General features: G+C 41.1%; 2 protein-coding genes across 3 annotated transcripts; one reads left to right on the top strand and one right to left on the bottom strand.

Moving 5' to 3' along the window:
- Positions 1-7,068: 7,068 nt before the first annotated feature.
- mul1b (mitochondrial E3 ubiquitin protein ligase 1b) lies at positions 7,069-10,511 on the bottom strand. Of its 2 annotated transcripts, none has more exons than XM_061074903.1 (5): positions 10,404-10,511; positions 9,215-9,350; positions 9,018-9,105; positions 8,782-8,902; positions 7,069-8,186 (listed from the first exon to the last, which is right to left on the bottom strand). In XM_061074903.1, exons 2-5 carry the CDS (start codon positions 9,332-9,334, stop codon positions 7,457-7,459), a joined length of 1,059 nt encoding a protein of 352 aa, XP_060930886.1. In that variant the 5' UTR covers positions 9,335-9,350; positions 10,404-10,511; the 3' UTR covers positions 7,069-7,456. The 2 variants fall into 2 exon arrangements, with proteins under 2 accessions (XP_060930886.1, XP_060930885.1); XM_061074902.1 differs by having other exon boundaries at positions 9,215-9,347.
- Positions 10,512-18,516: 8,005 nt separating this feature from the next.
- fam43b (family with sequence similarity 43 member B) lies at positions 18,517-19,500 on the top strand. The gene has a single exon (XM_061075595.1). The coding sequence runs from the start codon at positions 18,517-18,519 to the stop codon at positions 19,498-19,500; it is 984 nt and encodes a 327-aa protein (XP_060931578.1).
- The last annotated feature ends 3,930 nt before the right edge of the window (positions 19,501-23,430 follow it).

Below are 23,430 nucleotides of genomic sequence, written 5' to 3'. Positions count from 1 at the left end.
TACACTAACCCAAAAGAAGACGTCACCTTGGACCCTTCAAAGTTGTGAATTGGCATTTTTTTTGTATAATTCATATTTAAAAAATAGATTAAACAATAAGAGTTAGGTGCAGCCCTTTCATAACGTGAAAGAGAGAAGATGTGGTTTGTTAACTGTACTGTCAACAGTAATGTTTACTGACGATCTCAGTCGAACATTAATATGCACCAGTGTAATATCTTTATTTTTGTTTACTGTGACTGCCTAGTTTTTAATTCTCATACAACATTGTCATGTGACCTTGAAGTAGGATTCTACTCACACCCGTGTTTCCTTCGTTCAGATGAGGGATTTTTTAACTTTTCTGAAAGTTACGTTTGTGGTGCTGCCTCACGTGTGAATCACTGTTGGTTTTCCTGTGGTTGACCATTTATTACTTTTAACTGTGTAACGTACTCATCTGTGAATGCTGGACAGACCTGCAGTAGGAACAGACTGTTTCAGACAAGGTCGACACTTTTACCTCATCGATCTCTGGTTCATCCGGTTTCCTGACGGTGCTACGCTAACGGTGCTATGCTAACGGTGCTAACCCTGCATGTACAGTTGGTCTTATTACCTGTGCCCTGATTGGCTCCTTATAAAAGTGAATGTTTCGGTTAGGTTTTTGGTTTGGTGTGTGCTGGTTCTTCAATTGTGTGTAAGTGACGTACTGAATAAATGTATGTGGGATTTTTACTCGGGACATCACTGAACAAGTGGGCCTTGTTTTTTATGGCCAGACATGTTGTTTTTTGTTTGTTTTTTTTCTATTATTTTAATTAGATTCTGACTAATTTTGTCCAAAAAATACAATTTCATGGACCAAAACACATATATTTATATATTTGATTAGATTACTTTTGACAAATAGAAAGATTTGGCCTTTGCTAATTATGGAAATCATGCTGAAAAGCCACTGGAGCTCATTGTCGTAACATCAGCTGATTGAACTAAATCTATGCTGTTGTATAAATCCAGTGATTAGGAACATGTCCAGTTGTTTAATGTGGAAATAACAAGTTTCTCCACCAGAGCTCCAAAGTGTTAAAAGCTCCGCTGCAGTAAAACATTTGGGACGTGCAGAGTTTTATTTTATCGAGCTCATCAGCTTCCTGGGAGTCTGCGTCCCGTCACGGCTGTTAAACATGGACGAGACTGTTTTACTTCATTGGTTTTAATCCTCACAATATCATCAGTACTGTTTTCATTTGAGTTCTTGGTTCATAAATAAAAAAGATTAAACTAAAACATCAAACAGTTGCTACGGTCTGTTAATCAAATGTTCTGGTGTCCAGTTTGTTTCCTCGTGGATCTTGAAGTTTAGCTGTTTCCACACAGTGTCACTATAACACTGCAGGATGCTCTGGAATGCAGTGGTTTTCTTTAGATTTCCAGGAAATGTGGGTCCCACCAGTAGAGCATGCACACTTTATATCAGTCTATGGTCCCACTTCGGTAGCTTCAGACCTTGTGTGACCATTCATTGTTGAAGGTGACAGCTCACAGGATAAAATAAAGAAAAAAGTAAGGCCAATAACTCTACGCAGTAGAGAAACACAAAGAAGAAATAATGTCTGAATAAATCAAGAAGTGACGATTTATCAGATTCAGATTATCAATCCGAAACAAAACAGTAGATGACCACTGACAGTGTTGGGTCATGGCGGACGTTCGGTCTGGGAGTCTTATGTACAAGGGGTTGGGGGGGTACATATCTATGTTCAGGGGCCCATTGACTCGTGGTCAGCCTCTACCTTGACTCAGAAATGGTAGAACATTGATGGATACCATTTTCATTTAACTGGTTAATCTAAGTTATTGAAAACTCCTTGAGTCACTGAACGTCTCCTATGTCCCAACAGCTCAAAGTTATCACAAATGTTAAAAACTACAGCCATGTTTCATGTTTAAGGCCTGAAAACATGTTAGCATTTCATGTAGCTTAAAGTTTTTGTTAGAAAATATTCTTGAATGCACAGTTCTGTAAAGAGGTGAAGGTCATTTGGAGGATGACGCTGAAGTTTCCCAGGGTTTCAGTCTCCTCTCCATCTGAGAAGGAGTTGCACTCTGGTTGCACGGTTTGATGTCCAGTTGTTTTGCTCCTGGCACCTCCTTCCCCTCCTGAACCAGTCGCATCACCTCAGCAAAGGAGAGCTGGCTCACCTCCGACTCTGCGGCCGTTTGAACGATCTGGATGTTACTGAGATCAGAGTCTGAAACTGAAGGCGTCTCCTGCTCCGTCTGTGTCACAGGAGGAGAAGCAGAGCTCCACTGTTTGTAGCACGTTCGGTCGATGGGCTCAACAAACCTGGACACAACCGAGAGGAAGAGTTGGTGAGGTAAACACGTAGCAGATCCACAAACAGTAGAAAGAGAAAACATGAAAACATCCTACCAAAGGTGAAACAGCTTTTATATATATTCTGCTTTTAAACTTTTTGATTATATGTATAATACACGGAATACAAGTGTACGATATATTATAATATAATACATGTACAATCATATATATGTAAATTATAGTATAATTAATGAGTAATATAACCTGTACAATATAATACATTTATAATATAATACATGTACAATATAATAAACAGATGTATGATATAATACACACATAATATAAAACCTCTTTGTATAACACGCATATAAAATAATATATAATATACGTATAATATAATTCCTCTATGTATAACATAATATATTATCTCTATAAAAGTGTAATATAATAAAATACATGTCTAATACAATATATCTCTAATACATGTACAATATATTATATTAAATTTATAATATAATTCCTCTATGAATAATACACAATAAAATATCTATAATACATGTCTAATATAATATTATATACAGAGTTATGGGATATAATATCCCTATAATACATGTACAATATAATATAGTACATTTATAATATAATATAACTTATATGTATACTAGGTGTATAATATACTATAATATCTCTATAACACATGTACAGTGTAATATAATATAATACATGTCTAATATAACAGCAGCAGCAGCGACCTGTTGTAGAAGAAGAGTTTCATGTCTTGAAGTTGACTTTTCTCTCTCTTGTTCTTTGACTCGTGTAAAACTTTCAGTCCTTCCTGAAACTTCTGATCAGACTCGAAGTCGTAAGATTGAAACCTGAAGAAAACCGACTCCATGTCTGCTCCGCTTTGTTTACCCTCCGTCGAAGCTTCACTTCCGGGTTCTCAGCCTCTGTTTGGCATCAACAAATGTGTTTAAAGACGGAACAGCTGAGACTGAGAGAGGAGGGCTGAGGCTGCAGCGCCGCCGGTGGCCACTGTCAGTAATGCAACTAACTGCAGACTGTGGAGGAAGATTGGAGGAGTTTGAAAATCTGATGAAACAGATTTTCTTCAATTTATGAGAAACATTCAACAATTGTCATTAGTAACAATTGTTCTTCTTGACCCATTGTCCTTATCTTAAAATGTGAATTAAAAAAATAAATAGTTAATCCATTAATTGTGCCAAAGAATATCAAATTGATGAAATGCAAAATATTGCTATTCGAACAGTGAGTTAAATTAAAACTCAACAACACTTTGCTTGCGGAACATTAATTGCTCTTGATTTCATTGATTCACCTTTAATTAACATCTGTTCTGTATATGATAGACATGCAGTGGTTGTCTTGAACTATATTTTGTGTTTGTAAACAAAGCAACTTAACTTAAATGAATCCCTTTATGTAAAATACATGTGTCTTCTTCTCCAACAATGTTCAACCCTCATTGAGTTTAGAATACTGAGGAATGACAGTAGTCCTGCTAACACAATATTTATTACATATTATTTCAAGAAAAAAACATGAACCTAAAAACAATCAAGAGTCCAGAGATCAACAAACAAGAAAAAAACATTTTCAGTGATAAACAAATAAAAAAATCAGTTCAAATCATTCTATTTCTCAGACTTTGAGCAGAGTGAACCCCCTTTCAAATACAGAATCACAGAGGATCTCAGCTCATGTTTCACTTCTGTTGAGCTGAGCTTTTCATTACCCAGTGAACCATCTTCCCAAACAAATGTATAAAAGAAGAAGTAAATTGATGATCTTTGATGGTGCTGGACTCACCTCATGTTGACTGGAGAGAGTCTGAGATCAGCTGTTTGTTTGGAGACTGAACTGATGGGGGGGGGGGCAGATGCTGTGTGGCACACTTCTCTCCACAGGGAGGCGCCATGATGACTTTTACTCTTCCTTTTCTTCTATATCTATCTATCTATCTTTCTATCTGTCTGACTGTCTGTCTGTCTATCTGTCTATCTATCTATCTATCTATCTATCTATCTATCTATCTATCTATCTATCTATCTATCTATCTATCTATCTATCTATCTATCTATCTATCTATCTATCTATCTATCTATCTATCTATCTATCTATCTATCTATCTATCTATCTATCTATCTATCTATCTATCTATCTATCTATCTATCTATCTATCTATCTATCTATCTATCTATCTATCTATCTATCTATCTATCTATCTATCTATCTATCTATCTATCTATCTATCTATCTATCTATCTATCTATCTATCTATCTATCTATCTATCTATCTATTCCAGTCATATCTAAACTGTAGAACATGAGATATGAGACTGGAACAAAGCTGTGTGTGAGTGTCAGAGCACAGCTAACGTGTTATTTATTGAAGTGAAATCTCTTTGAATTCTCTCCCTAACATCCCTGTGCTTTAATCAACATTGACACTTTAAAGAGATTGAGCTGTAAACTGTGTCTGTATGGAACTTTCTTGAAGCCAAGTTGTTTACTTTACTGGTCTATTGTGTGTGTGAGAACCCGGCTTCTCTCTGATTGTGGGAAACCAGGTCACAGTGAATGGACCAGAGGCAGTAACTCACATTGTTGCATGTCTTTGATGGTTGAGTACAGTGACAGATCCCGCTGCTAAATTGATGTGTTTCCATGGTGTCGGACCAGAGCTGCTGCTTTCATATTTAGTGACCCAATGAGAAACAGTGATTTGTTAATGCATGACTAGTGGCTGAACAAGTGATGTTTTCACGAGTGTGATCTCGAGGTATCATTGCTTGATCCCTGTAGTTAAACTTCAAAACATGTAATCAAGTCAGAGCCAAAGATTAAACATCTGGAAATAGATATTTTCTGATAAGCACCATTTGTAAAGGGTTTATTAAAGCATTTATTAGTAGTAAATAGATCATTTACTAGTGTGTTTAGATTAGAGCCATTAACAGAAAAACAGCTGCAGCACATTTGCACAAAAATCCATTTATAAACCACTTTTCCAACAGTCACAACTAGTAATAACTATTGAATAATTTTAACCATGATTTAACGGGTTCGTCCCTGACCCACATCCCATCCTTCTAGCTAATTGTATGGGAATCTGTTCAGTTGTTTTCGTGAGATCTTTCCTACAAACAAACAAAGAGACGCGGGTGGTGGAGAAGATGAAGAAGTAAACCGGGCTCAGTCCGGCCTGGTGGTAAATTGCCTTTCATCAGCGTCCATACATGCAGCAGGAAGGAGAGAATAATACTCTGATTACACGTTATATCTGACATTTAGCTCAGCATCAGCTCACTGCTGGAAAATAGATCCGGTGGCCGGCCACTGAAAATTAATGTAATGATAATATCAGGGTCCCAGTGTCACTTTAAAAATACAACTTAGGTTTCAAGGCATAATGTGAGAAGATAAGATGGCTTTTTTTCAGAGAATAACAGAATAATTTGAAAGCTCAGAGGAGGAACAGTCCTCAGCCTGAGTAAAGTCGACCTCCCCTGGAGCTGGACCTGACTCCCTGCCGGCACCAAGTTGAATCCAGCAGAAGAATTTGTCTCGTGGTCCCTCGTCTGTCTTCAAAAGCTGAAACTCTGCCTGAAGGATCATCGGTTTTATGAAAAAGCAACGGGATAAAATAAAGGTTAACGATTCTGTAAAGAATGAATTTTTGTCATGGAAACTATTAGATTAGATCGGAAGTCCTTTATCGGTCCGCCAATGGTGAAATGTTCAATATTACATTATTATTTTAACTAAATCTCATACATGATTACTCACTTATAAGTTATTTTAAATACTTGGCAGCTTGCAGGAGTGGAAACAGCAGCTTCCACTGGGAGAGCATGTGGATCTGCATCCCTGATGTTGTGGGAAGGCTCACCCCCACCCTGGCAGAAACCTCGATCTTTCTCTTGTATTTACACAATGACTGTGAATGTTGTTGTTTTTTTTTTGTCATCATTTGTCTTTAATGAGATTTCATTCATGAGTTCATTGGATTTTCTTCAAGCAAAAGCAGGTTACAAGTGTGAGGATCTGTGAGGATTCAGAGTTCGTCCCTGAATCTGTGATCTTTGGTTTCCACTGGCTCGTCGCACTGCGGGGGGGCACAAACCTTAATTATCAGGAGCCCGGTGGATAATGAAAAAGGACCAGATCAGCCAGACACCACCTGACGGAGGTTTGTACAATTATCCGCCTCCAACATCTCTAATCACCTGATCTCGCTCTTTAAACTCTTGACACAGAAATATTCAGTGTGAGCTGCAGGTTCTCCTCATCTGAATAAAGCACAAGCCCTTGAAGATTATAAAAAAAATCTGTTCACACGCTCAAATCAAAATTAGAGACTAAAAGAACAAAGTATCCCCAAAGAATTCATGATAGTAAAATCCATTTTATAAACTGTCTTTAAACAACAAAGACATTTGTAGAAATGATCGTAAAGTGACTAAATACATTTTCTTAAATGCAGTGAAGCACTTTTTCAGCCTTCCAATTCATGTCACTTAAAAGTTAAGCTCCACAACATTTGTCTGGCAGATTAAGTTATCAATAAATTATTAATAAATCAAAAAAATGATTAGTTTATAAAGTGCTGACGTGACTCTTTTTGTCATGTTTTTAGTTGTCATATCTTTTTTTTGTTGTGTGTATGTTGTCGTGCAGCTATTTTGAGGATTAATATGACTTTAACACGTTTAAAAGTTTTTCAAACCAAACAATTCCAATTGTAATTTACAGCATTACTTTAATGTTTATTCAGACGCTGTCCATTACATGTTCATTTGCTCTTCTACTGAGATGTAGGCATATAAAATTATAAAACATTCAAAAAACACTCTTAACATAAATTATTTCTTTATCTGGAAACAATGACTTATCTGATCAGTATTTCTGTGTACAGAAGAACAACATTTCATTGTAAGGCTGAAAGAAGGAATTCTATTTTCTTTATCAAGATGAATTATAGTTTCCAAATAGGATTTAACCATTTCACGGGAAAGAAAAACAAAACCTGAAGCTATTGATCATCTGGAGCCGCAGACGACAGTGTTGGAATGATGCGTTTCCGTGACTGTAAAAGGCTGAGTAGTCTCTGTGTGTGAAACGTCCAAATTAGCTGTTGTACAGAGGCACCACTCTGTCGATAGGCGCCCTGCAGATGGGGCATTTCTTTGGCTGTGGCAGGGCCTCGTAGCACTGAGCACACGCACACACGTGGCCACACTCCAGGAACACGCAGGAGCGCTCCCGGCTCAGGCACACAGTGCAGCTGGTGGGCGACACGCTGCTCTCCTCCATGTTCAGTTCACGCATGCGCTTCTTCTGCTGCTCCTTGTATTCCTCCAGCATGCTCCTCTCCTTCTTACTCTGCTTGTGAAGCACGTATCTCTTCCACAGGATGTAGAAGAACGTCGAACAGGCGGCGAAGCCGGAGACCAGAGCCAGAATCCTCCACAGTCTCACGCTCTTCACCTGCTTCCCCAGGAGAGAGTCGTAGTCCAGCCGGGTGAGGAAGTAAGGGAAGCCCTGCTTGGGAGGCTGGAGCTTGATGAGGTTGTTGTCCAGCACCAGCTCTCCCACCCCCGTCACGCTGTCTCCCACCCGCAGCATCTCCTCGGTTTCGTGGATTCCCTTGGGCCGTTCCCCGCTGATGAAGTGGCCGATAACACTGGACAGGGACTGGACGGTGGGGTGGAAGTTCTCGTAGGTGGTCTCCAGGTCCAGCTCTGCAGCGTCCAGCGGACGGATGACTCGCACAAAGGCAGAGACGTCTTCGTCGTGAGAGCCGAGTGCAAACGGGACTGTGTTGGTTCGCTGGTGGATGACTTTCTCTGTGCTGTTCCTGTTCAGAAACATCCCAGTTACTACTGTTATTATTCAACAAGTGATCATCAAAAGTGAAACTGAATTTATTGCAAATGTTAAGTGTCTGTCTGTCACTTTAGAATCCAAATGAAATCACATTTAATTGTACATTTTTAAATCGAAAAAAAAAGTTTTAAAATGCTTTTTTAATAGTTTTCATCTTGAGATAAAAAGGAGCTTATTACTTTTCCAGTGAGTGAAAAACTCTTTTCCTACTCAGAGCTGTTGGATTAAAGACAACACCAGCAGCTCAATGCCCAGAAGTGATATTTGCAGTTATGTGTATAGGAGTTAAGGGCCGTCAAGATCTATACTTTGAAGTGTTTAAAAAGTAAACGATCAAAATCAAATCAAAAAAGTAACACAAACATTGTCGGAAAGGTGAAGGGTCGTATTTTCCTATAAGGCCGGTTTTTAAGAGAAGGTCAAAGGTAAACATCTGAAGGACCGTGAGCGTTTCAAAGAGTTCAGGGAGGTAATGTTGTGTTAATATAACTTTGAAAGGTCACATGATGTGAAGTTTCCCCTGATAAAACCTTGTGAGTGTATATTTGTCTCAGTGTCGTACTTACCAGAGGTGAGTGGTGCGGTTCCAAACCATCTTCTCCTCCTTCAGCGTCAGTCTTTCGATGACACCTTTGCAGTTATCGACAAACTGACTGCTCAGAGTTTCCTTCACATTCCTCACGGCGCCTGCAGTGTGCGACAAGTAAAGACTAAGTGTGGAACTATTGTTATAAATATACATGATTTAATAGTATATATTAGAGGTTTTTGCCCTAAAAAGAGTCAGGGTGGCTGAACGCACCTTCTATGACTGCGTAGGGGACACATCTTCCTGGAGTTTCAGACAGGAGGTTAATCAAATCCTTATCAATGGTCACTTTCTTCGCTTCCTGTCGAAACAAACTTTGAAAATTAACACGTGGAAAATAAAAGAGCAATAAATTCACACGCTGGTGACATTAACGTGACAGATACAGAGTGAGCAGAAACGCGTGCAACCTTTAGTCTGGCCACCGTGGTGGCTCTGTTCTTGTAGATGGTGTAGAAGAGGCCGGTCAGGGCCGAGCTGGTGGCCAGAACCACGATCTGAGCAGTGGAGGGTTTCCCACTGGAATCCATCCTGGGATCCGTGCTGCTGGGAAAGAGGAGACACCATTTACCAATCTGTCGTTGTTCTTGCACATTTAACTCAAGTAGAACTTTTAAGGATTTTTCATTTTCAACGCTACCTTTCAGAGGAGAGTAGTTTTTAGTATTTAAGTTTTACTCTTGCACCTTTTGTTTGAATACACTTTACACCGGCTGTACCGTGATATTTACAGCCTCTGTTAGTCTAATGCAAAACTGTGTATATCTTCAGTAATTCATCTTTAAATCTGTATTTATATTTGGCTTCAATACTCTTTATCTTATATAGTAGTATCTTCAATACTCTGCAGTACTCTCAGTTACTACAATATTTACATTAGCACAATACTTCTTTACATTGACAGCTTTGTAGTTCTGGTGGCGAGACTTTCATCTCACTGCAGTGAACTTCTCCTTGATTCATTTTGAACTTTCTATTGTTCTTATGCTCTTGAGTTTGACTGTCTATCTATCTGTCTGTCTGTCTGTTCATCTATCTATCTGTATATCTATCTATCTGTCTGTCTATTTATCTGTCTGTCTATCCATCTATCTATCTAAATTTCACTTTCAACTTAAAGTTGAGCAACTGCACAAACCATGAACTAATACAGATTGTATACAGAGATATACACTTTATTATTATATCTATATCTATATCTAGATAGATAGATAGATAGATAGATAGATAGATAGATAGATAGATAGATAGATAGATAGATAGATAGATATTTCCTCTGGCAGAGACACGGAGCTAACATGGCTAGTATCAAGCTAGCTGTGTTTATTGTAATGTTAAATCATCTATTAAGTGACACGTCTCGCTTCAGCTTCACTAACTAGTTATTAACCTCAGTTAGTTATCTACAGTGCGAGCACTGACACCTGGCTAGTTTCGTTTCTTACTAAGCTAACTGGCTACTTAGCTGAAATTAGCCGGTTGCTAGCGGTGCCTCGGCTAACTGCGCTAGCATTACACGTCACCCCCTCGTTTAAGAGACGCCTGTGAGCTGTCGTGTTACGAAGAAGTTGGAAATCTGTTAACAAATGTTTATCAAACCTGTTTTCACTGAGTCTCCCGTCGCTGAGTTCACGGAACCAACAGAAACAACAACAACAACAACCACCTCTGCGAACATCAGGAGCAGGAAGTACCCCGAGCTGCAGTTTCTCCTCCCGGCCACAAGATGTCGCTGTCGAATCATCAGTAACACCACCAGTCATAACTATGTGCTCCAGAGTTTTTAATTGAATCTTGAATTGAATCTCAGAGTCATCTGTTTTATCTTAAATATTTAATGTGATTGCTTTTATGAATCTTTTAGTACTTGTTTATGTGTCATTCTGTATGAATATGAGCTTTTATATAGTTTTATAAATATATAGTTCAGAGTCCCTGCATACACTCAAATAAATAATCATGTTTAAAGCGGTGATTTTATGTATTTCAATTCCATAATAATACATGTACCTTTTTTACCTTTTTTCTTTTTTTTTTTGACATATGGTCACTTTTAATGATGTGTTTTCTATCATGTTGAGTGCATGTGAATAAATCAAATAACTTAAGAGTGACTTCCTTAAATAACTTGTGTGTTTAATGTATATATTTATGTTTAAGTTATTTGATTTCTCCAAACTAAGTCAACATGATAGAAGACCCTTTATTGAAAGGGACCACTTACATAGAACTTAACAGTCACCACCCTCAGGTTTCCAAACTTCTAGTGTGGCAGAGTAATATAATATTAATTATTTTCTGTTGTAAAATGTCCATCTCCACAGTATTTGAATTTCATCTTTACGTCCAAACAATCCTTTTATATCTCAGGAAATAAGAGAAATCCAACTGGACACTACTGACATTAAAGCAAACTGTTCTTTTATATAAAGAGAGCAAAAGAGCAAACTTTTTTTATTTTTAAATTGCTGGCTTCTTGTTGTGTTTTTAACAATGCACCGGTGTCCCTATTTTTGTGAAGATTGTTAAAAGCCAACTGAGGGGCTTTTCCATAGATGGCGCTGTTGAGCTATTTTGCCACGCCCATTTCAAATCACTCCAGAATACAGTTACTTTTTAAGGGTTTTGAATTTCCTGCAAACTTTGGTGAGTATTTGAGGATGTCTAGGCCCTGAAAAAGCCCCTAAAGGGTAAAACAAATCCTTCGAAATACAAGAGGCCTCCCCACCACCGGTGCTCGGGCCTGATGAATGCAGAATCCATCCCCCACAGGCAGGCAGGAAGATTTGTTTTCTTGCCCTCAGTCGACCCTCTGAGGTAGAAGTTCATACTCCAGATGCATACAAATTATATTTTCAACACTGGTATTATCGGGAGGCTCCAAGGTCAACCAGGACTTACAATTCCCACCAGCGCACGAAAAACAGGTACATTTAAATAAATATAGGTAAGATCCCAGAGTGACTTGAGAAAACACGAGGCAGAGTGTGAGTCAGTGATGTTGTTTAATGTGTTGATCCTCATACGTGACTAGAAGCTTCCTTTTCTTCGAATAGCATCATTACATCATTTGTTTGTTGTATTTCTTCTTTGTTGTTTAATAAAACGTTAAAAAAAGAACACTCTGTAAGACCGGACACAGACTTTTGGAGTTTCAGCTTCGCTCTATCACACGAGTCTGTTTCTCCAAACCGAACACAAACAGTCATAGTTTTTCAAGGTGTTTTAGTTTAAGACAACATTTTGGCTAATTGCTAATAACAGCTATCGGCATGTGAGCGCAGGTAAATTGAAAAGCTGATGCATTTCAATCAAGATGCTCAAACGTGATTCGTCAAAATAGAAAAAGGAAACCAGAAGCTTCCAGCCACCAGAATCTTTTCCCTTGGCCACAGACTCTGTATATTCTCAAGCAGAATCGTTTTTAAATACCTTGTTAATGCTTTACTTATTGATTTAGTCTGGATTTTCCATTAGAAAATTAAATTCAGACAAAAAACATGTCCCAGATTATAAGTTTTGCTCTGATGTGGCCTCTTGAACTAACCTTTAAAACTTCAGTGGTTTAATAAACAGTAAAACTCCTCTGGCGACGTCCGTCTGACAAACTCGACCTGACACGTGAGTGATAAGCCTACGAGAATTCACAGCTTTCTTCTGCCCGCCAAAAAGGTGCCACCTCATTTTCAACTCCGGTGAAAGAACAAAGATGTCCTTGGGTCTTCAGTGAGATATTAGTCACCTTGTTGTGTGAACTCAATCCACCTTTCTGGACCCGCTGCCCACGTAAATACTCCTTCCTCCTCACTTTCTTTGTGCCTGTCACACAAGGACCTGTGCTCAAATGCCAGCCTGGCACACGCTCAAGTGGATTTTCAAAGAGCAGATGGAGGAAGCAGCTTTACGGGAGCACGAGAGGTGAGAAGAGCATCGTGTGTGTCTCCTCTGGATGGTGCAGTGTTGAAAGGATTGCAGCTGGAATCTACTCTGTTCAGATAAGCTGTCAACATTGAGACAAGCTCCCCACCCCTGAGTTTATCCAATTACACCCCCCAACACAGCAGCTTGCATTGCTTGTAATATTGTGTTGGATTTACTGCACACATGCAGAAATGCTGAGAAAAACACGATAGGATGCCTGCATGAGTAGCTGAGCGCACAAACATTATTCTAAGCCACGTAAATAAGTTTGCTAACCTTTAAAAAGTCAGATTTGAACATTGTGCCAATTTCGGTTGAAGAAGTGCCGCTCCCTCTTTGACTGTTATGTAATTCTGAACCATTGTTCAGCTTATAAATATAATTTTAAAACTTTCAACTTTCATTCAGGTTCCTTTTAAAGTCAAGGCTGTGATCTAAAATAGAAAGTTTTGGGCGTTTGATAAAGAAGGAAAACTTCAAACGTAGAGTCTCTTGTGTAAAAAACCCATTTGGAATAATTGGAAGATTTAATATTTTTGTTCTCTCAACACATCGCACAGCTTCCAGCTCTATTCAGGCATTCAATCTGCTTATTCTCCCACTGAAAGGAACAGAATTTTGGAGAAGTCTCAGTTCCTTGATATATTGAAATCACCTGGCATTGTGTTCTCTGAGGAATATTTAACAACAGCTCTGGATGTATAATTAAGCTGTTCGGTCCAGTTTTTATTGTGATGCCTCTCGTATTCACTCAAGGACAAAACCACTTGCATTAAAAATGAATAATGACGCTCATGATTCTGAATATGGAGGATATCAGTAATTGGCAATTATCGCAGTGTGAATAAGTGAGGGCAGAAAAAAGATCTATTCGTGATCCACTTAGTGTGAATGTCGTCAAGCATGAAACCAAAATGTGCTTTGTCACTGCAGATACAATAAAACATCTTAAAAACTATTATAATCTATATCTAATAATTCCAGAAGTCATCAAAACCCCTGTAGAAGCAGCGGCTCATTAACGTTAAGGTGCTGTGACAGTCACTGGCTCGGTCATTAAGTTGTTCCTGTTATTCATTTATTCCTATTTTTACACTTCAGTTTTTGTACAGAATAAATAAATTATATATAACTTGTTGTTTTTGAGCTTTAGAGAAGTTGATATGTGGATTTTCTCACCTTAGGCAGAGTCCAGGTCACATGTTCCTCCCATCTTCTGTTTTAATGCTAAGCTAAGCTAACCGGCTGCCGACTGTCACTCTATATTCAAAGGGCAGATATGACAGTAACTGTGGATCTTCTCATCTTAGTCTTGGCGAGAATGCAACTTACCTGAATATGATTTAACCGTGAGTCACATCTGGATGATTAAAGACCGAAAAAACTATGTCTTATTCACATCAATATGCACTAATGGACTTATTTCATTTGCTAATTAACATTTTTAATCTGACCTTTCATTCAAACTAATAAATCTCTCGCTGTTGTGCAGCACTTCCCGTCCAGGAGTAAATGAGTCGACCTTCAGGTCTCCTGTGACTGTGTCGCTCCCCTGATTAAAGGAAGGAACGAACCTCCTGTGTCTAACGTCCTGCTCGTTACCCGATGACTCACTTGAACTTCAATATGGGTTCCGCCAGGCGTATGATAATCTACAGCCTGGCAATGAGGTGATATGATTTTCATCCCCCGAGGCTCAAACTTCCACTTTTTGTAAACAAAGAAACGACTTCAGCAAAAATGTCCGCGGCCTTTTCTTATCATTTTCGCAGGACTTGCCTCTTTTTGTTTATTGGTTGAAGTCGTGTTATCTGCAGCCGCCTGATGTATGAGGAGCGCCGCGGCCCTTCCTGTCATCGTTCCCTCGCTCTCGTTCTTTACGGCGTGCCCGGCCGCCTCGCCGCCGCCCTCACGCACGACCATTAATCAGCCGTGTGAGAGCTGCGACCCTCTCTGCCAGGCCCCTCTCATTGATTACACTGCTCCGGGTAAGTGTAGCATGATGCACCGAGAGCCTAATTCAATTAGGCTGCAGAGAAATAAATATGAAGCATACGCTGGATGAAAAGTCGCCTTCGAGAACAATGAAAAGAAGCGAAGGAGAAGGAGGAATTTTGAGGGAAGGACGTCACTTAGATCGATTGCTGTTTTAACATCTGGGAACCTGGGATGCTGGAAGTCAGAGTGACAGGAAATTACAATGAATCAGCTGGAGATGGAATTGTAATTTATCCAATAAATGGGGAACAGTTCCAAGCCAGAAAAGTGGTGTAGGATGGAAATGGGATGCTTGTGTTGGTGGTTTGTTGTTCAAAGATAATTCTTATTGGACGTTCATGGTCCCCAGAGGAGGACTCCTGCTGACTTTGCTGATCCAGGGACTCTTCCTCCAGTTAACAGCAAGTCAAAGTTATAATTTCGAGATGAGATTAAGTATTTAAGTTTTTATCCTCATAACTGTTTGTAACTTTTTTCTGTTCATATTTCACTTGTTTGTATAATTAATATTTTTCTTATTTACAAAACGAATGAATGAATGGATACTGTAACCTTGCCGGAGGAACATGATTAAAGCTGCCCACTGTTTGTAAGTAAAGTTTATGCATAAGATTCTTTATAAACTCTGTAACATTCACCTTGACTGCAGAAAGCCTCATTAAAATGCACCACACTCTCTGTCTGCCAGAGCTAATTCACGCTGAGCAACTTTCCCCTCCTCTCTCCTCACTGATTACAGCAGTTTACAATGGATGCAGATCATTATATTATGTTGCTTTTAACCTCAGTTATAGCGTTTATTGTAAATGAAACGGCTGCACGATCTCAAACCAGACACAGAGTCAAACCAGCAGCCTGGAGATAATCCGACTGGACGTGAAACAGATGAGAGTCGAGACAGTTCCTAATTCAAACAACCAGGACCATATCTCAGACGGCAGATGAGTCAATACACACATCCGTTTCTGCAAAGGCCAAACCATGATAGATTACTTCAATTTAGCATATCAGGGTCTGCGTTTATCTTCTGTGATTAGAGATGAGTTATCTAACAGCAAGCGATGAAGTATGGGACTACAGCTCTTTGTATGAGGCCTCTCAGTGACTCGAGAAAGTTCTGGTTCATCCAGGGATCAGATTGTTGAAACCCAGGTTGTAGTTTAAGAAATTAGAAGCAGATGTATATAGATGTTTTCCCGTGTGTTAAAATCTTGTGATTATATGAGCTGCTGCAGATTCCTACAGAGTGTTTGTTAAAGGGATTTCCTGAAGTATGAAAACTTGCTTAATTCCAGTGCTGGGAAAGAATGAACATTTGTGCGTGTATGATGTCATGGAGTCTTGAAATAGTTTGTTGTGGATTCAGAATATTCACAACTGCACTCGAAAATAAGATAAAAGAAAGTTAGAAAGTCTCAATTTGGGTAAAATGTGACAATGTGACGGCCTAATGTTAAATATATTCAGATTTATTTATTATTGTTCATCTTTCCTGATTTCTAAAAACATAAGGTACCATGAGTAACACATCTCTGTCTCCTGAGTTTTTATTTAGTATTGTCATCAGTATCATTTTCTCCCTATCCTACATTTTGTTTCTGCATACGATACGTATCTGCTACATCCTGGTAACTCTTTATTCAACTTATATAATCATCATAAATCACATATGAGGCCATATCTCCAAAGCAATTAGATCTTTTCCAATGAAACCAGCAAACACCAGGGGGAGAAATAGAGACCTTTATTTTTCCAGCGTTGCCACAGTGACCCCAGCAGAGAAATTCTCCCACCATCTCCACGCGACAATTTATTTCCCATTGCCGGCTCGACTCAGCGGCAGAAACAGACGATAGTTATATTGATTCATTTCAGCAGAATCCTCCACGGCGAGAGCGCACGGCTTTTATCTGCTCTCGTTATTAAGAGTCGGCCCATCGCACAGATGTTTGGACACAGGAGTAAAATAAGACAGATGTTCACCGGTCTCGGTTTCATCAGGTTCCAGAGCAGAGTGCACCACAGACACTCGGCCCAGTCACCTAGAAACCGTGTTTATACAGTAAAACACCAATTTACTAAAGCAAATATGTTTAAGAGAAACAGATGCCACTTATATTGACTTAATTACTTTGTAATAAACGTCTCTGCCACAAAATGCTGATGACGCTATCAATCTTTTTTTATTGTCCTATTACAATCATTCTTGCAATATCCGCTCATTGCAGCCAAAGCACGGTTGAATGTTTACGGCCGCGCTGAAGCCCGGTGAACGATGGAGGTCTCTGTTAAACATTAAACAAGGTGAAGTGTCTCCAGTGAAGCTAGCAGCGTTGTGAGGCTAGCTAAATGCTAATATCTGCATGCTAACAGGCTCCGAATAATGTTGCGTTCCGGTAAACTTCGGAACTCGGAATGACGTCAGATTTGATAACGTTCCAGTTGCACAGGAGCAATGTTGACGTTAGCCAGCTAGCCATTGTTAGCCAAAACAGTTCATATTAATGTATAATTTCATGTGTACTAACAGCTTAGTAATATGTCCACCTGACCAGGCGTTCGGAAATTCTGAGCTCCAATATACATGTCAGTGTGTTAAGATGAACTAATCTTATAGCCTAAGTTGGTCTTTGCACCTCAACCAGTAAAACTTCTAAGTTGCAGCACTTTCTTCACAGGGAAATAACTTTCCTGGAGATAACTCCAACTTTAAATTGGTAAAACAAATTAATCAGTGCGAGCACAATTTGCAGGACAGAGGGTTTCGGACTTTCTCCAATCTTCACTGCCTCGTTTTTAGAGTGGATATAATAACCTGGACTGTGTAGAATACAAATCCCTTTTTTCAGTTTCAAATATATACTGGGTCTAGTTTGAAATGCATAACTTATGTTTCATCATTGGACTCTTCAGAAGCTGGAGCTTACTAACTATTTTTTATTTCAGGCTCTTGCTCTTTCTTCGAGTTGATATTGAATTATTTAGTATGATCACTCATAAAACAGTAATAATATCACAGTGCGGGATTTAAATCCTCATTTCTAATGAGCTGGACCATCCTGCGTGTTTGAGCTGCACTTTCACACGGAGACTGTGATGCATTGAAATGTCCTTTCAAGTTTCTCTGGGAAATGCTGATGCAAAACAAACAGGAGAACATAACTTCAGATTTAGTGTTTGTCTATTTATTAAACAAGCTCTCAAACTATTTGAGGCTGGTACAAGGTTTTGATTTTATCCTCGTCCTAACAATGACACAAGATCATTCTGTTCACATTAAACATGACACTGAACAAGAAGAATCAATTTCACAGTTTGGACTCGAGTGACTTTTATACCAGAGTTAACAAGAAGTCTCGTACTTCCCCTGGGAGAGAGTGACGATGTTCTCTCGTCCTCGACTTTACAAGAAACATAAATACAGGGATACGGAGAAATAATGCGTTGGTGCGGAGCCATTTGGAACGAAACAACAAAGCAGGGAGGGGGTTGAGGCTGTCTGAGCGCCGGGCTGAGGCTCCTGCACTGATCAGCGCTGCATGATGCAGACAACAGAGGAGCAAGAGGAGGAGGAGGATGAGGAGGAGGAGGATGAGGATGAGGAGGAGGAGCGAGGGAAGGGAACCGACGGGCTCTCAGCTCTCAGCTCTCAGTCTCTCCTCAGTGCTTCGTGGAGCAGCTTCTCTCTGTTTTTCCTCCCACTCTCGCTCACACTGGTGTTCTGACTCTTTTTGTGTCTGAGCTGACGAGTGCAAACGCAGAGGGGCTCACTCGCTCCAACTCCTGCCGCACCATGCTTCCCTGGAGGAAGAACAAGTTTGTTCTGGTCGAGGATGAAGCCAAGAATAAACCCAAGAGCCTGGGGACCGGGCTGACCTACCAGTCCATCCTCTCCTCGCTGCTGCGCTCCTGTCCGGACCTGCTGCCGGACTGTCCCTTCGACTGGGTGGGCAACATCTTCCAGACCAAACGGCAAAAGGTGGAGCTGAACAAAGAGGAGCCTGTTTACAATGTGCGCTACCTGGGGAGTGTGGTCACCATCACGGCCAAGGGACCCGGCTGCACGCAGGAGGCCGTTGCCAAGATCTGGGCGAGGAGCAACTACGGGGAGCAGAGTATCAAGATGAGGTTATCGGTGGGGCCACAGGGCATCAGGATGAGCGCTGACAAATCTGGGAAGAAGAAGCCCCAGCATCTTTACTCCCTGAACAGAATCACCTGCTGCAGCGCCGACCCGTCCCGGCCCAAGATCCTGGCCTGGATCTACCGGCACCAGGTCAAAAACATGGCCGTGGTGCTGCGGTGTCACGCCGTCCTGGTCAGCAAGTCGGAGAAGGCCCGAGCCATCTCCCACAGCCTCTACCAGAACGCCACCTCCGCCTTCAGCGAGTTCAAGCGGCTGAAGCGGCAGAGTGATTTCCGGCACTGCCAGCAGCAGCTGCTGGGAGAGGAGGCGGTGCCCCTGATGCCACTGAGGAGGCTGCTGAACGGGCAGTGCCACTACCGCCCGCCTGCTGACAGCCCCGGGAGCGCCACCCGCCTCGGCTCCATCACAGAGGAGGAGGAGGAGGAGGATGACGACGAGGACAACAGAGATGAAAAGCTGGAGGTGGAGGAGCTGTGGGAGAAACAGAGGATTTTCACAACAAACACAGACCCGACTCAGCTACTGTCAGAGTTGGACCTCGGGGATATTGCCAGATTGGAGCAGTGCCAAATCAACTTTGTCAGCGACATCAACAACAACACGTTTTCGTTTATAACCTCTCTGGTGTGACTGTAACGTGGTGTGAAGAGTTCTGCCACACTGCAGAAACACATTCCTCTCTCTCTCTCTCTCTCTCTCTCTCTCTCTTTCTCTCACCGGTGCTCCTCTCAGGCTCCCTCCTGCTCCGTCCGTGTAATGTGAAGTGTTTACCAGAAACTTCTCCCACTACCAGGGAAGGAGGAGGAAAGATGGACGGTGGTTCTGTGGGAGTGATTTCTATTCCGGCCAGATGGCTCCGAGGCTGGTTTGACTGTGGCAGTTTGTGGGAGCGTGTTTACAAAGAGGGCTGATGAAGCACAGACTAACGATAGCACAACGACGAGGACATGGAGTGTTTTCAGGGAAACGCTGAGATCACCGACACGCGGGTCACATTGATCGCAGCACCACGCGGGATGTGTTTATCAGTCCTCTGTCTCTTATTCCCGTGAGTTTAATCAATACCGTGTTTGCCAGCAGGGACGTTTTTTCAGGATCGACTTGTAATATTTTTTCAGGGAGGGTTCTTTGTAAATTTGTGTAATTCTTTTTCTAATAAGACAATCCTCACTCTCCTTTTCTGGACGCTCGCAATCGCAAGATGAAGTTTGTTACAGTTTTATTAACGATGACAGCCGACTAATGAATAAGGCTGGAATTTAGGAAGCAAGCCATTGAGGGGACATGTTTATTGCTGCCATTTGTTACAGTCATTATTTATGCATGACATGTCAGCGTTAACCTTTCCCCTTTTCTGTCGTGTGAAGCCTCCGATCCGTCTGCTTTTCAAAATGAACACTGTGATGAACGTGTGACCAGGGACAAGTCACACAACTGTTCATGCAGCAGTGTTTCCTCAGTGTCGTGCATTGTTCTAAAATGTATATCTATTGCAGTGTTACCAAAAAACAATCTCAATTTGTCCCTTGCTTTTCAGCCAAGTTTTGCAAATGCAATCTTTTCCACATGAGCCCTTTTGCAAAAAAACGCAGACGGACCCTGACGAGTCGACACAATCTGTTTTGAATACTGTCTGTGCTGCCGTCTAAAGTTGCATTGTGATTATCAAGAGATGAAGCTATTTATTTTCCAAATATGATGATGAATAAAAATTAGTCTCACTGTGGGTTTTCACTGCCTGGCTCTCGGAGGGAGGGTATTTCTAGATGTTATCAAACAGATTATTCAAATGAGTCCAAACACTCGACTCTGCACCAGCGAGCATTTGCATGTTTGTGATGTGAAAATATGTGTAACCTGCACTTCAAAGATAAAAAAAAACAAAAAAAAAAACATATTTACAATCCGTCATTATCTGCTTCCGGAGCCATTTGAGTTTTCACAGTGTCAACTTCAAACTGCCACTCATGAGACGTTAACGCGGTTTGATTCATTCTGCGGGTTCTTGCTCTGGCATCCCAGGGCCTTTACCCCGGAAAAGGGGGGGGGGTAATTAATCAGCGAATTGAATTGTTCGGGAAATGACCGTAAAGCACTGGCATCGGCGGCGTGGCTGTCAGGCTCTGACGGGACCGAGTGATCCGAAACGGGACGTTGACTCACCCATTTACCATTTTGCTGCAAACATCAGCTGTTGTGAGTCTTTTTACTGGAACAACACGACATCAGTGGAAAACAATGAAACAGTTAAGATCCCATCGTGTTTGAGTTGTGCTGTTCTGCAGTCAGGCGATTCTGAATCTCTTAGTAGGAACACGGATGGATTCATTTGTTATATCCGATGTTATATTATCACAAAGTACTGTTACAGTGCAATGAATATTTCAATGCAATGTGAAGTTATTCTCGTGGGAACCGCTCACGAATTCCCTTTAGTTGTCACATTACACAACATCAAAAGCGGTTTGATTTGACATTTTCTCATTAAGAATTCTGCTTTTAGAAAAGAGAATAGGTGCAGATGAAGGAGTTGGTTTCGAGTTCCTGTGACGGTTCGTTTCAGCTGGAACCTTCCAGATCAATATTTCCTTCTTTGCCTGGAATAAAAAAAAGAACAGGCGCTAATGTCAAAAGAGAGATAACAGAGGAGTCCTGTGCCCTCGCCGAAGCTCCTACAGAACGTGAATACTAAGAGAAGCCAAGTCTGTTTCTATCGCTTCATGTTTGTCCTGCATTTTAATCTTCAGCCCGTTTGACAGGCTCCTGTTCTGCAGAGATGAGTCCACGTGTACACACAGTGCACGGCGTGATTAGGCCTCGTTGTTTGCTCACTGACTTCCACACGCAGAGATGCATTGTGTCTGACAACCTGCCAATGTTGTGTTAACACGGAGCGGTTTAGCGGAGGAGCCGCGGTGCTTTAATGCAAACATAACTCTTGCCTGGCGAGCGGATGAGAGGGAGCAGATGGCTGCATGCGAGCTGCACGCTGGGCTTCATCACACTCATCCTCCAGAATAACAAGGGGCTCGAGTCCAGACTGAAATATGGTTGGGTTTGGTCACAGGGGGGGGGAGGCTATTAACGAACACGAAATCGAGCCAAGCACGGAAGACACACTGGCCTCGTCAAGCACCACACATGCTGTAACTGTGATGTGCCTCTTTACAGCGGGGGGGTGTTCGGAGACCCCCAAAAAAGCTGCTTCCCCCGTCACACAGCTCAGCTCAGACACTCTCTCGTCCTCAGAAGCAAACACAGGAAGACGTCCCGCTCGTCTCTGAGTCCCAGAGCAGGTGGCGGGCGGATTGGTTCCAGTGAGAATTGGACAGAACCAGTGTTGAGGAGCTTCTGTGTGAGGATGGCAGAGATAACAGACTGTGCAGAGGGAGCAAGGACACCGTGGATCAATGAGACTCACCAACAATAAAAAGACCTTGTAGAGAAAATACAAAATAAATTGCTGTGGGTTTAATGCGCCTGACAGCACTCAGCCTCCGGAACAAAACACAAACATGTTTTCTGATCTGACAGCACGTCGGCGGAAGAACATTGTTTATCTGCACCTTCCCAAAGCAAAGCACTTTGTTTCTCTATAAATATATTCTGCGGGAGAATATTCAGAATCTTAACGGACAAGATTCGGATTTGACTAGTCGTGTTCGAGCAGGCTTTGGTTGCCCTTATGGGCTTTTTAATGTACGTGCATTGCAGATACAGCTTTTAATAGAGATCAGCTAATATGTTGTCTTAATCTAACGCATCTACAGATTAATATCAATGTTTATGTTTGTGTAAAAGAACGTTAGACAGTGTACGACAATCGGAAGAGGCAGCTCTGCAGTAATGACTCGAAAAGCTCAAGATTCAACTCTCAACACATTAAAATACTGTTTGAAAACAGTTCTGATAAAACACAAATTTCAAGTTTACGTCACTTGTGCACTTGTCAGTTTCTCATCCGACATCTTCTTCAAATCACTGTGGTGTGCCTCACCAAAATGGGCTCATTACTGCCCCCTGGTGCATGTGGGCAGAAGACATTCACTCGTTGTTGACACAAGTCACAGCTGTTTTCATTCACTTTCTTAAACATGGCAGAACATGGCATTAGCCTTAGTGAGCTCTCTTTTGGTTATGGATGTTTCTCGTACAACTGCCATAAGAGGGAGAAATTATGCCACTCCACATGGAAAATAAAATAAGGAATAAGACTTAGATCACAGTTGCTTCTCATGCTTTTTAGAGACCCACTAGAACTGTCCCCAGAGCATTGAATGAACAAGGTTATAGATATAATACGATACCTGACTTCTTCCTCTGCTCCCTTCATGATGACCACAGCCACTAGAAGCCTCGGCCTCTCACTCGTAAACAGATATGATTTAGTCTTTCTTCTCGGCAGGACACATTATTTCTCAGGTTTTTTGCTGCTCCTGTCCTTTGCATGAATCCGAGGAGAAAGCTACAGAGTTCAAATGATCGGACTATCAAAGCTAACAAGCATCCTTTTCCTTTTCATGCATATCTTATGGTATCGTCTGAGAGAAGAGTTGCACA

This window comes from Limanda limanda, chromosome 7, assembly GCF_963576545.1.
Source record: "Limanda limanda chromosome 7, fLimLim1.1, whole genome shotgun sequence".
In the NCBI taxonomy this organism is placed as follows: domain Eukaryota; kingdom Metazoa; phylum Chordata; class Actinopteri; order Pleuronectiformes; family Pleuronectidae; genus Limanda; species Limanda limanda.
Note: the sequence above shows the minus strand (reverse complement) of the source record. Positions and strands in the feature narration are given on the sequence as shown.